The 13,397-nt window shown below is 40.2% G+C and overlaps 1 protein-coding gene across 3 annotated transcripts in view; it reads right to left on the bottom strand.

Annotated features, from left to right (window-relative positions):
* Positions 1-12,186, bottom strand: part of LOC122666216 (actin-related protein 5) — a 32,472-nt gene extending 20,286 nt beyond the window's left edge. Inside the window, exons 1-6 of one of the 3 annotated variants that reach the window (XM_043862368.1) lie at positions 11,960-12,186; positions 11,769-11,839; positions 6,114-6,238; positions 3,573-3,617; positions 1,744-1,846; positions 1,414-1,523 (exon numbers count right to left, since the gene is read on the bottom strand). In XM_043862368.1, coding sequence (XP_043718303.1) covers positions 1,414-1,523; positions 1,744-1,846; positions 3,573-3,617; positions 6,114-6,238; positions 11,769-11,839; positions 11,960-12,060 — 555 coding nt within the window. In that variant the 5' untranslated portion in view covers positions 12,061-12,186. Of the gene's footprint in view, positions 1-1,413; positions 1,524-1,743; positions 1,852-3,572; positions 3,618-6,113; positions 6,239-11,768; positions 11,840-11,959 lie in introns of those variants that run through there. The other 2 variants (XM_043862376.1, XM_043862384.1) reach the window with 2 other exon arrangements.
* Between the last annotated feature and the right edge of the window lie 1,211 nt (positions 12,187-13,397).

Here is a 13,397-nt window from a genome sequence, read left to right as displayed (position 1 = left end):
CCCCCCCCCCAATCAAGAAGGTTCTCCAAATTTATTCGAGCTAGCATCAAATAAAATTTCTTCACTTGTGATATTGTGGATTATACAAGTAGTGCTAATCAGGTAATTTCATCGAAATCCTCAGCTTGAAAGTCAGTATCTAGCGGTCCACTATAAAACCGGAAAGACAACACTGTCAATCAAGCCTGCCTTATAGACTCTGTTGTTAATGAAAGAGGGGCCCCTATTGATGAGGATCCAGTTTTTGATATAACTCTGAATTTAATGAGCTCACTTAAATTTCAACTTCTAAGCCTATTAGAAGGTACCAGAGTGAACAACGACACAACTAATAGTAGAATCTGGATATTCCATAGATCAGATTTGTTCTTAATCAAGTCCTAGTTTGAAGCATGGAAACCCCCCTCCTTTTTTTTCAAAATCAGCATAGAAACAAGAAATTATCTCCAAAATCCAAATCTTTCTATGGGCTGCCATATTGGATCAAACTCTCCCAGTGCCTTTGTACAGCTAGTCCCAAAACCAGGTTCCGGACAGTTAATGTGTCAGCTGCAAACTGTAAAATATGTAGCCAAACCTTTAACATGGACTCTGAAAATTCTGTCTCTCAATTTGGAAAAAGCTTAGTTTAGTTAAGTAGAGCTGTGATTTACTGCCATGTTAGACAATATTCTCACCATAAATGAGGAGATTTAGATAATTTTTACACCCTGCTAGTAGGAAAGAAAAAAAAAATTGCTTATATCACCAATATAAAGATATAAAGACTAAAATGATGTGGTGACTGTAATAATGTTTACAGGGAGAAATTGCCTCTTTATTCCCTTCCATTTTTCATAATTCTTATTGAATTGCTGTCAATCCTATTGGATTTTAAACCCTGACTGATTCGCAATACCACTTTGAAGATTGGTTTCTCACATTAACACATATCCAAGAGCAACCGGTCACTCAAAAGGTAATCTCTCCCATGGTCCCACCTTAGTTGCACAGGCAGGAACCCTGGTAGGTCTACAAATCCTACGTGTTAAGTGAGGTCGTCTGGATAAAATTGAAAGGGTTTCGGTGATTTCTTCCTACGATCTTAATGAAATCAACACATCATTGTCGGCCTTTACATCTAATCTTGGTGACATACAGTTCTCTTCATGGTCTAAGTGGTGTGACAATAAGTTCATCATTTACTGATTCACAGTACTCCTTCGGTAGAGAGTTCAACTCTCAGAAATCACAATAATACATATATGGGACTTACTTTTTAAGTCCATTATCTTACCCTGTCTGGAAGTGTGAGGAGAGAGAGAGATTGCAGCAAAGGGAATTTGCAGAGAAAAAACTGGGAAAACACAGTGTTCTGGAATGAACAGCCCTTGGTACATACATCAATAAGTAGAAATGTGTCAGTAGTCTTACTGGGATAACATGGCTCGTCGAAAATCCTGAGCAAATAGCAAGGCCATCATTATTGCAAAGACCAAGTTCTTGGTTATACTTGTAGCTGAATGCAGCATCAACACCAAAAGCTATGATCTCATATGTAAAAGAAACACAATTAGGGGAAAATTCATATGAATAAAAAACAGGCTTACAAGCAAAACAAAGTTTTGCGAAGAAAAAACTGTACAGAGATCAAGCATCACCTAAAAATAACAAACCCATTCTTAAGAAAATCAATGTAGATAGACATATACTACTTACAATGCATCAGAAGTTTAAACTAGAAAATAGACCAATAACTCGTACCTATTGATGGTACCCCGTAAGTCTCAAAAAGAAGTTCTGCCATTTTGCTGCGAGACTGGACTGGACTGCATACACATTCTGTCATCAGGACAGGATGCTCAACCTGTTCTGCCCTCAAATTTGGCATACCAATAACAGTAGAGTCTTATTAGTATGTAAGCCAAAATCATGCGATCAATTATATCATGTGCTGAAGATTTACGGAAATGTATGGGACACAACAAGCATCAATTCAACCATATAATGATGCATACGAAACACTTAATGGGCTTATTTTATTGGAAATAAGAATTGGGTTGGGTTATGTATGAGTTGGGCCTTTGATCCAATGGGTTCAGCAAGTTGATTCTCCCATTTCAGAGAAGGACAACGTACCCAAAGACTTTTATTTCAGATCAAACAAACCTTAGGTTTTCCGTTTGTCGCTCGTTGTAGCAAATGAAATTTCTTTGTAATGGGCCACTTTAATGGGCCTATAATATAAGTAGAGGCTAGGCAAACGAGATTAGTAAGTAAATGCCTTTATTTCTTTATTTTGATTTTTATTAAGTGTTCAGTTAGGCTAGATTAGGATTCCAAAAGTCTGGTCCTGTTTTGAGTCAATTTCCTTCATTATTTTAGTTTCCTAGTTAGTTTATGTCACCTTATTAATTAAGGATTGGTTTAGGCCTTTCCTTTTTAGTGTTTGAGTGTTTTTAAGTCGTCTATATAAGTTTGTAAGGGGGTCCAGCCTTATAGATGTTTTTTATGGAAGAAATTTTGATTTGCTTCAATAGAACTGTGACACTCAGTCAAGGATGGGAAATCCGTGGGATCAGTGGGCTTCTGATCCAGGTTTGCTGGTGGGAAGCCTAAGGTCACATTCTTCTATTCTATACTTAGCTTTCCTTCTTCAAGTAAGTGTTGTTTCATCTGTTACTTATCAAGCTTGCTGGAGACTGTTTTAATCTGAGTTTGTTATGGAAGATCATCAATTTTAAGTTGCTGTCTTAGTACTACAAAATATTGAGGATTGAATACCCAGCAGAATCCTCCCCATTAAACCTGGAGGCTGCTCTGTTTTTGAGCCTTTTTTACTGAAATGAGATTTTCTGTTCTGGAGAATCTGTCCATCAGATTTCTCCATTACTTTGGGCCATTGGGACTACCCAAGAGAGTCCTTCAACCAGGGTATCAAACTGATCAGGCCTGCTGATCTGTGCCTGCAATATTTCTCCCAAAATCTGGGTTTTGTTCTTGAAAATTTATTGTTTTGATTATTACTTCAAATCTGACCATTGTAACGTCGTGACTGTATTTTGGAGTTCACTTATTCTAATACTTTGTGACCCTCGGTCAAAATCTGACCTTCATCAGAAAAGGTTGACTTTGACCCTATTGTTGACCTAAATTCTGTTTTAGGGTTTACTAGTGATCCTGTTACGGGGGTGTGTAATTCTAAACCTAGGGTTCATCCTACCTAACACCCATTACATAACTTGTCTATAACTTGTATGTCTATACATGTTCATGATGGCTTTAGCTGGACACATAATGTCACATTTTACACATTTTTGGGGAAGGGGGATTAAAATACATAATTCATTATGCTGGCACATAAGACCATTTGATGTGGTAGCCTGTGCATCACCATTTCCAAACTCAAATATACAATCGAACAGAGCAGATAGAAGCAGTTTACAGAACACAAAGGTTCACAGCATCCATCACAGAAAGTGCAACAAAAAGCACCTTATGAAAGTCTTACCCATAGCAAATTTATACTGTCTCCACATAAATACATATATATATATATATATATAAAGCAATGAGAGCACCTTGATGATTACCTGAGATCCATCGGCACCCATTCGCTCAAACCCGAAATCAAGAATCTAGAAATACATGAAATGTTATATGAGATAACAGCATTAAACAGAAAAGCCAGAACTTTTCTATTAAAATCTACTGAGTCAGACACGAATCTTTGCAGCATAACATTGAGTCTAACCTATTGATAAAATAATTAAAAGCCAAAGTTTTCACAAGTTATAGATTGGGGGTCTCTGCACAGTCCATGTATTTGGCTTCTGTCCATGGCCACGGTTTTCAGCAACATGGACAGATGATCGGGCCATTCTAACTATTGATTAGGTAGGTTATGCTCCAGATTGGCCATGTGTTGATTTTCTTGATCAACCAAACCACATGGCCTGCCGTGTGTCAAACTTTCTGATGCAGGTCCAAGAATCTGCAAGAAGAAGAAGCAGCCCTAAGATTAGGGCCAAGTGTTAGGAGCCTTAGTTAATTTTCCCATACTTAGCTTTTTTTTCAGTTTAATTGTAAACTTAAATTGAACCGGTTCAGACCATGGTTCAGACCATGGTTCAGTTTAAGTGATTCAATTCTATTGGTTGTTAGGTGATTTATTTCGACTGGTTGTTAGGGAATCTTTTAAGTTATTAGCTTTTAATTAAGTTATCTCACCCCTGCATGATCTATCTGAGGGAGTGACATGTTTTTGTAATAGGAATCAGCTCTAGGATTCAAATTCCTAAGCTGACTAGGTGTTAGGCCATTAGCCTCCAAATTATAAATAATACAATCGTGGGAAGGCTTCCCCACAATTCAGATTTTCAAACTCAGTCTTCTACTTTGCTGCCTTTGTTGCTGCTACCTTGCTCCATTGTGAGTGTTGCCTTGTGGACTTTATCAAGGTGAAGGGATTGGTGGATCTCCAATCGACTCCTTGGATCTTGTAGATCGGGAGGACCTAATTCTGATCTTCAAGCTACTGCCATTGAAGATCTGTTTTACACTTATAACTAGTAAGTAGTTTACAGTGTTAGCAATCAACCTTCTTCTTCTAATCCTCTAAACCTAGCCCCATCAATCCCCAATATCACCCCCTCCATTAATCCCAATCGATCCACTAAACCCTAGCTCATCTTTATTCTGTCCAGCCTTATTCCACCATTAGAATTCATTCAAATTTCAATCACAATAACCCCTACACTCGATCCTAGCTTCTGTCCTAAACCCATCATCAAAACTCTAATTCCCCTTTACAGCTTTACTTCCATTAAAACCCTAAGACCCTAAATCCTACCTGAACCAATCCAGCCATCAAAAACCTTCCATATTACACTCGAACCACCCCCTCCCTGTCCTTTGCATTCGATCCAAGGCCCATCCTAAACCCTAATTTCATCTATTTTCCTATTTCCCAAAACCCAAAACCCTAATTTTCTGTTTTTGAATTTCTTATTCAAACTTCACTATACCTAGTTCATTAGACTCCTATAAACCTGCCTAGCTTTACCATATAAGACTCACCCCCATTGCCCTAAACCTAACCCTAAATTTGACCTAAATCCTCAAACCTGCCCAATCGGCCAGCAGTTTGAAAGGTCCTGGTTACTAGGCTCCTAGTAGATCCCTTGTCTATCTAGGACTACATTACTTTCTGCTCTCATTTTCAATGGTAATTATTTAATTTACTTTCTCCTCCCATTTCCAATGTTCCTACTGTCTTAAAAACTATGAACTTTACAATCTTTTTTGAAAGCTTCAACGTCCAATGTAGCAATATACATTTGAGCTGAAACTTACCACATGACTAGAGGCTGATGTCGACAAAAAGGGTGTACCCAGTGCACGAGGCTCCAGCCACTGCGGGGTCTGAGGAGGGTCATAATGTACGCAGCCTTTCCCCTGCTTTCACAGAGAGGCTGTCTCCAGACTCGGTCACAATGGAGCAACCTTCCCGTTGCACCAAAGCCCGCCCTCTAGGCTGATGTCGACAATGATTTCAAAAGGTTCAGATCCATCTGAACAGCAACATGACCGGAAAAAAAAGGTCCATAAACGAATCCCTATATACATAGTCCATGGAGAGACCTATTCCCTCTAGGTTTTATAAGAAATACGCAAATTCAATGTCTTCGCAGTTTGCAAACCCTCAATCCCCACCAAAAAGATCTGCTACAAAACATAAAATTCATTTTTTACCTCTTTTTTTAAAATAGACCTAGTGGTTGGTCGCAGTACATACTTCCATTTGTACTGTTGTACGTGTAGATTTGGGTTGGACAGTTTTCCAATGGAACCATTCTAGTCTGTAAGCAATTTCCTTATTAACTATTTCCACAATTCTCCATTTGTTAATTAGTTGCTTACTCTGACATATTTTTCTTTCTTCTTTTTTTCATTTTTCTGTTGGTTTTTGAGGGGCCAAGATTTCCATATCATTATCTTGAAAAAGCTAAACATTTGAAGGTCATTGTAAGCTGCAATTGAGCAATTGAGCAATAGTAGACTAGTAGTGATAGAAAACTATCATTGATAGGTATCTCAATTACGGAATAAAGCAACAGTTTAACTGAGCTTACATATTCCATTATTTCAAACTGATAAACAACATTGCTATCAAATGCTGAACGATATGATGAGCGAGTGCAATCGAAGTATCTCATCAATGCAGGATCATGATCACCAACAATTGTGACAGTTTCACCTGCAGCACAAAGAACACAACCACTCAAAACCATTGTTAACACCACTACACAACAGCTACCCCAGACACAAAATATATATATATGTATATTCAAAGAAATAAAAGAGTACAAGGATAGAGGAAAATGAAAGTAAAATAAGTCCATAATCTATACCATTACATGAGAACTAGTTTCCAGTTCTAATGGTTAAAACCTGCACTGAAATGCAGGACCAACTCTATTGTAATACTCTCCTTCCGTGCATGTTAGCATGCGCCTTAGCGCTAGCTCATCTACGACCACCGTTGCGCGTTAGCACGCGCATTAGTTTGATTGCTGCTAGCGTGAAAGTTGTTATTTTAGTAAACAAAATTTACTATTCACAGAAATCCCTATTTTTTCCTTTTTAGTAAGTCCAAGAATCATTATTTATAGTAAATACGATTTCTAAAACTTTTTTAATTAATTTCTATTCGGAGACATTGGGAGTTTAAGTTTAATTAGGGCTAAATTGTCTGAGCCCCAATTAGTTTAGGATTTAGATCTATGCTTAACTTTAAAATTTTCAGTCATAATTGTAGTTGGTTTGAGTTTGGGTACAATAAGGAACTGGTTAGTCAATGTAGGAATAGATTCAGTTTTATTTATTATAGAAGCAATTAATTTTGGGTTAAATATGCATGCACCCCCTAAGTCGTCCAAAAATTCCACATGCCCCCCTGAAATTCTGACAATTCCACACGCACCCCTTGATAATTCCACATGCACCCCCTGCTTTTCAAATTAATCCTATTTAAGTCCATGCCGTTAATATCAGGTGTTAAATGCTAACGGATCTGAAATTGAAGAATGTAATGTACAATTATAACCTGGCTAGGACATAATTACCACAATGCCCTTATGAGTAGATATACCCATTCTCTTCCATTTTTGCACAAAGGAAGAATGAGGAAGGACCAAAATGCCCTCATCTTCCCCAAATCATCTTCTTTTACAAATGTAGATACCCAACACTACCCACCATTAACACCATCACCACCTTGCAGCCCCACCTCCAGCACCACCTCCAACTCCCCCACCTTTACCAATTCCACCACCGAGTCCCCCTCCCTTGCCTATTCCTTCACCAACACTGCCGCCAATCCACCCCCAGCTCCACCAACCTTTCCAAACCCACCTCCAGCGCCACCACCCTTTCCGATTCCACCACCAACTCCATGATCGTGGCCCTTTCCAATTCCTCTACCGAAACATCCACCTGCACTATCCATGATCGTGGCCCTCTCCGCCCTATCCATTCTCATCTGTGAAGCCCTCAACTAGGGCACCCAAGCCCTTCAATCCCAATCACCACTGGAATACAAAACGCCTCACACTAAGTCAGAGCCAGCAGCTGGAAACATCCAATTTCCTTCATTAAATGCAGCACTTTTCATTTCAGAGAAACCATCCATGGCAACCAAGAACCCTCTCTTGTTTCCTAAAACAGCAGCCTTTTGTGATGAAGACTGAGTACCGTCCTTTGAAGAAAGTAAAGGAAACAAGGGTTTCCCATCTAGTTTTCCCAGACTCAGCAAGGACAGCTCTGTATCCCTCTGCGGAGATTGGGATCCAGGAAGACCAAGCCTCAGCACTGTTGCCTTCAGATTCAGGCTGCTATTTTTTTCTTTAGACAAACTTGAGATTGCGGAGCTGTCCACTGAAGAACAATTAGATAACCCCATGTAGTTACGCTCTTTTAATTCGGAGTTATTCTGGCAGCTACCATCTGCAGAGGCCGGCGGCGAGGCCACCAGAGAGACATTCCCCTGCCCTTCCACAACACCAAGCAAAGGCAGAGACCTTAGGCGTATGCTTCCAGAACTAAAAGATTTCCTCGTGGACCTGCTTGCAATTAAATCAAGTTCTCATTGGGGAAAAGTAAAAGAAAGCGAAGCAATTCTACCGCTCCCGGAACCAAATGTTTATTTCCACCAAAGTAAAAAGAAGAACACATTTGTCTCTGATGAAAAAACTAGTAAAACAAACCCGACTGCTGGGACTCTCCTGCGCCACTTCTATTCATGAAAATGCTCTTGGTCTAGAAAATTCCCTGTTCCATGGATAACAACCAACTAAAGAGAATACCAAAAAAAATCTAACCAGACTCATCAGAATCTTTAGTCTTAGGAAGTTATTAAAAATTTTAAAAAAAAAAAATAGCTTAAATCCATGACGAGCTCGAACTTGTAACCTAAACCATCAATGGCTGCAGCTGGCGCCGGTAAGCAACGGTCAAAGGGGATTTTCCCCTGTTTTCCGTTCTGGTTCCTCATTTCACGTTTAGGATTGAAGGGTTTCAAACCCTAAACGATTTAGGGAAGAAGATGCTGTGGGATGGGGCTGCACGGCGGTGATGGTGTAAATGGTGGGTGGTGGTGGTGGTGGTATTGGGTATCTACATTTGTAAAAGAAGAAGATGATTTGAGGAAGATGGGGGTTGGGCAAAAATGTCTTTTCAAATTACACGGGTGGTTAGAAGAAAGGGTAGTTTGGCCAATAAACAAAAAATTTCACGTCTAACACCTGATATTAACAGCATGGACTAAAACATGGATTAATTTGAAAAGCAGGGGTATGTGTCGAATTATCAAGGGGTGCGTGTGGAATTGTCAGAATCTCAAGGGAGCATGTGGAATTTTGGACGAATTAGGGGGTGCATGCGTATTTCTTTACTATGGGAAGGATCTATTGTTATTTTGAGAATGATTCTCTTCCTAGAATTGACTTTTAGAAGAAAAAAAAAAACTGTTGTTCATGGTGAACTCTCAGGTTCTCTATTACAAATTTCAAGTTCTGTAACTGTATCTGGTAAGGTCTGGATACATATACCACTTAATTGTATCAGATTTCCATCTGTTGACATACATTCTTCTTCTCTAATCAGCTATTTTCCTCTCTTTTTTTTTTTTTACTTTTCTTGATATTGATGAGCTAGCAGTGGAATCTCTAATCAGTTAATTCTTATCTGTGTATTGTCTCCTTAAGTATTGTTCATTGAACCATCGGTTTTGGCACCTTTAGCAATCTACTAGTTTGGTTTAAGAATCAGATATAGCTACATTAATTCTACGTTCTACTCTAGACTAATTTCATAATCCATTTTCTAGTTTGACTCATCAACTGCAGGTTTGCCAACTGACCTGCATCAATATGGTACGAGAGGAAAGGATCACCACTAGTTTACTTCAATGGAAACGTTCAGACAAGATCTTTAACTTCACTTTGATGCAACAATGCATATATTTGAAATCAATTTTTAGACCTTAATCAACGGTTTAAATGTAACTGAGTCCCACACTCCCACCAACACTGTATCTCCTAAAGAAGAAGATCAGAAGTTCAGTCTGCAGTGAAACTTCAACGAAAAGATAACAAGGGAGAAGAAGGAAAGCATACAGTTGACTTACTTCTTCCAAATCAAGAGGAGGAAGAAGTTCAAGTCAAGAGAGCGGCTAATTTCTTTACCCCCATGTAGGAACATTTAGAGGGATCTACAACAACACATTGGAAAAAGCCTTGCAGATCAAGTGTTTCTACAGGACTTCAAGACTTGAGGTTGAGTTTTCAACTGAGGAGCTTTGATGCCGGAGCATGTCTATTACAATATCATTAATAAGTATTTTCTAGTGAACTCACTATTTAAGATTATAGTTATTACTAATTTTAGTATAATATGAAATTTACCATTCATACTAAAGCCTATTTACAATTTACAGCAAGTCCAAAATTGCTGGTAAATATTACCATTCTTTGTTAGTTTCCATTCAGAGTCATCTTATTAAATTCTTGTCCATTCCCAGTTTTAGCAGGGTAACGGTTCAGTCAAAATTCTGCCACCCTAACAAACAGGCATCTCTTATATAAGTTTTAGCAATCAATTGGTTTGGTACTCTGGTTTCAGTTCCAAATAATTAGATGTCCTAATGCCGGGTTGTGCCTTCGTTTGACCTAAGGACCCCAATTCTAGGTTCTATTCCAGGCTGAACATATTCCCTAGCTGGGCACATTACCAATTTGACCATATCGAACTGACTGGGATTTTTATGCCACGAGGAAGCTGATGTTGCAGAACCAAATCATCCGAGTGATACAGGGGGCTCCTCTGGATTAGCCACATTACAGAGGACTTGTCAACTGCAGCTCTATCTCCCACCTTGAATTGCAATTTCGCTCTAGAATATAAGCCATTATTAAGATTCAATAACGTTGAAAAAAGTCTCTCCTTCTTCCATGTGTTCTGCAGTGTGCCACATGACTATGCAGGCAGAAACTTGCCAAGTGGAAAGGGAATGGCCTAACGAATACATAAACACTTATGGCCTAATGAACACAAACACTTTTGGCCTATCCAACCACCTTCCCCTTCTCATTTTTACTAGACACATTGTGTTTCTCCCCTCCCCACCCCCCCCCCCTTTTTCTTTTGCAAATTTATTTTTATATGATTATGTTACTAACAAAACATTATACTAGGTACAACAGATAATTGCTCAAAATTAATATGGCAAAAAAAAATAAAGAAACATTTACTAATATGCAAATAACTCTCCAGGTAATGATTTTTTTTCTCCGAATTGCATATATTTGACATAAATCAATCCAACTGCAATCAGTATTTTAACAGAACAATATAACATCATGGACTCTTTAATAGATATTTCTTGGCCCCTTGAATGATAAATTGCATGAGGAAATCCAAAAATTTTGCTGAAATTACATTCCATGATTTGGCTCCGTGTATTGGACAAAATCCCTTCATTGTGCCTGGTAGATTCAAAATCAACCCTTACCCCAAGGGGTCAGCTCAGTTGGCAAAAGACCAACTCCTCAAATAAGAGGTCATGAGTTCAAACCACCTTGGGGCCTATCCCCATCCCCCAATTCCCCCACCTATTATACAAGCTAATCCAAAAAAAAAAAATCAACCCTTTATCAACAACCCAAGAAATCATACTACAGGACCTTGCTGTTGACCCTCTTTTCAGGACCAAAATTGTAAATGTATGCATGGCACCACAGAGCTTCTAAAGCTACAAGTGCAACCACAGCTCGAGGACAAGTAGCCTACAATTTGCTTTGATGGTGGTTGCAACCAAAGAAAATACTGACGTAATGAGAAAATAGGGTATGTAAGTATTTCTTTTGACAGGCAAGGAAAATTTAATATAAAAAACCAAAGTCAAGTACAACCATAGCTGTGATAGCGGATCAAATCCTAAGCTATTATCAAAAAGAATTACACAGAAATGGGCAGAGAAAGTGAAAATTGTGGGGACGTACCATTTACTAAAATTCACAGGAATGGATGTACAAGTAACAATGGTATAAGCATTTACTTGAGAAATGATATCTTAGATATTAGTGGCAAAGATAAAGGTTGGTAATAAAGCAGAACCCGAATACTCGAGTTCTTGGGAAATTTTTTCCCCAAGCCATATGAAGCATTAAATTTCACAGAGTGAAGAAAATCAACCGAGAAGGAGGGTACGGAGTAAGAAAAACACAGACCGGTTGTTTTGTGGCGAGGCCTTTGAACGACGTTTCTGAAAGTAAGGCGAGGATCATACTCTCCCGCCCATCTGAAACAAGGTTGATATAGAATGAATGATAAGGGCCATAAAGCGAAAGAAGGAAGATGGATAAAAAATTATAAACGAGACAAGAGTTAGGGTTGTTGCTTCTATTTTTTTCCAATTTACCCAATTCGGAAGTTGGAAGCGCCATTATCGATGACGATAGGGCAACTAGTCGGGAATTTCTTATAATCAGATTGCCGGGATGGTCGTGTGATGTAAGGCATTCTCGCATTCACTCAATGATTGCAGCTGAAACTTTTTAGTGCTCGCGTCCCCAGTCCCCACACCTCTCTCGCTGGAACTCTAACCCGGCTTGCACATTTGATCTTATGGTAGTTGCATGAACCATCTTGTAACCATTATACTGTTCCAGACTTCCAGTGCATTGCTTCTCGGTGTCACTACCGCTGGTTACCTCCTCCTTACTCCGCATATAAGCGGATCCCCCGACAAGCATCCGATGCACTACTGAGTCCGGCAGGGTTTGTGCTGGGCTTTTCAACCTACTGGTTGGAGGGTTGGGCTGCTTGTGCCAGGGAAGGAATTTTCAAGTCTGGTGGTTGGGTCATGGCGTCATGCCGCGCCTGGGCTGAGGCCCTGTATATAAAATGGCCATGGATCAAGTATTATAATTTATAGGGAAACAGATCTTTGTTCAGGAGTGTGGCCTACGTCAGCACTCCCATGAGTCTATCTCTCTCCTCTCCATGTGAAAAGACATATTTGCCCTCTTATTTTAAAAAGGAGAGAGATAGATATATGGGAATGTTGGCGTAGGTCACATTTCTATACAGAAAACTGCTTCCCTAATTTATATTTAGGGAATGCACCCGCTCCGCCCCTGTTGGCGTGTTATCTCTCCGCCCCTGGGGCATGTAAGCTCTCAACCCCAGTGGCGTGTCTCCCCCTTGTGAGGTTCAGTATCAGTCCACCAGTCATGACCCTGGGTGTCATCGACGACGATCCTCCACATCACCCTCAGCACCACCTCTCTCACCCTCACCGCCACCTGTATCGCCCTCACCGATGCCCCCTGCTCACTGCCCCCATCCTCCACGCCATCTCCCTCACTGTTACCATCTTTCACACCACCGTCATCACTGCTCCCATCCCCCTCACCATCACCCTCACCACCACCTCCCTCACCCTCACCGACGCCTCCATCCTCCACACCATCACTCACCCTCACCTCACCCCCTGCTCACCCTCACACTCACCATAGCCCACAGCTCACCCTCTCCCCCCTGTTTACCCTCACTCTCACCATACCCCACGGCTCACCCTCTCCCCCCCTATTCACCCTCACCGCACCCTCTGTTCGCCCTAACCCGAAGACCTCCTCTCTCACTCCCATCCAAATTCCTGCTCTAATTTCTTGTTCCCACCTCAGCCCCCAGCTCACCCCTTTCCACCCCCTATGCATCCGCCTGGCTCTGTTTTTCCTTTTCTTTTTTTTGCGTATGGTTGTGCAGCTTTTGTAGGTTCTGGCATTAGTGGCGCCTTGGATTTGGCCGGAATCGAAGCCCTTCCCCCTTTTGATTGGGTGGTCACCGTCGCCAAC

The sequence above is a fragment of the Telopea speciosissima genome, chromosome 1 (assembly GCF_018873765.1).
Source record: "Telopea speciosissima isolate NSW1024214 ecotype Mountain lineage chromosome 1, Tspe_v1, whole genome shotgun sequence".
In the NCBI taxonomy this organism is placed as follows: Eukaryota; Viridiplantae; Streptophyta; class Magnoliopsida; order Proteales; family Proteaceae; genus Telopea; species Telopea speciosissima.
Note: the sequence above shows the minus strand (reverse complement) of the source record. Positions and strands in the feature narration are given on the sequence as shown.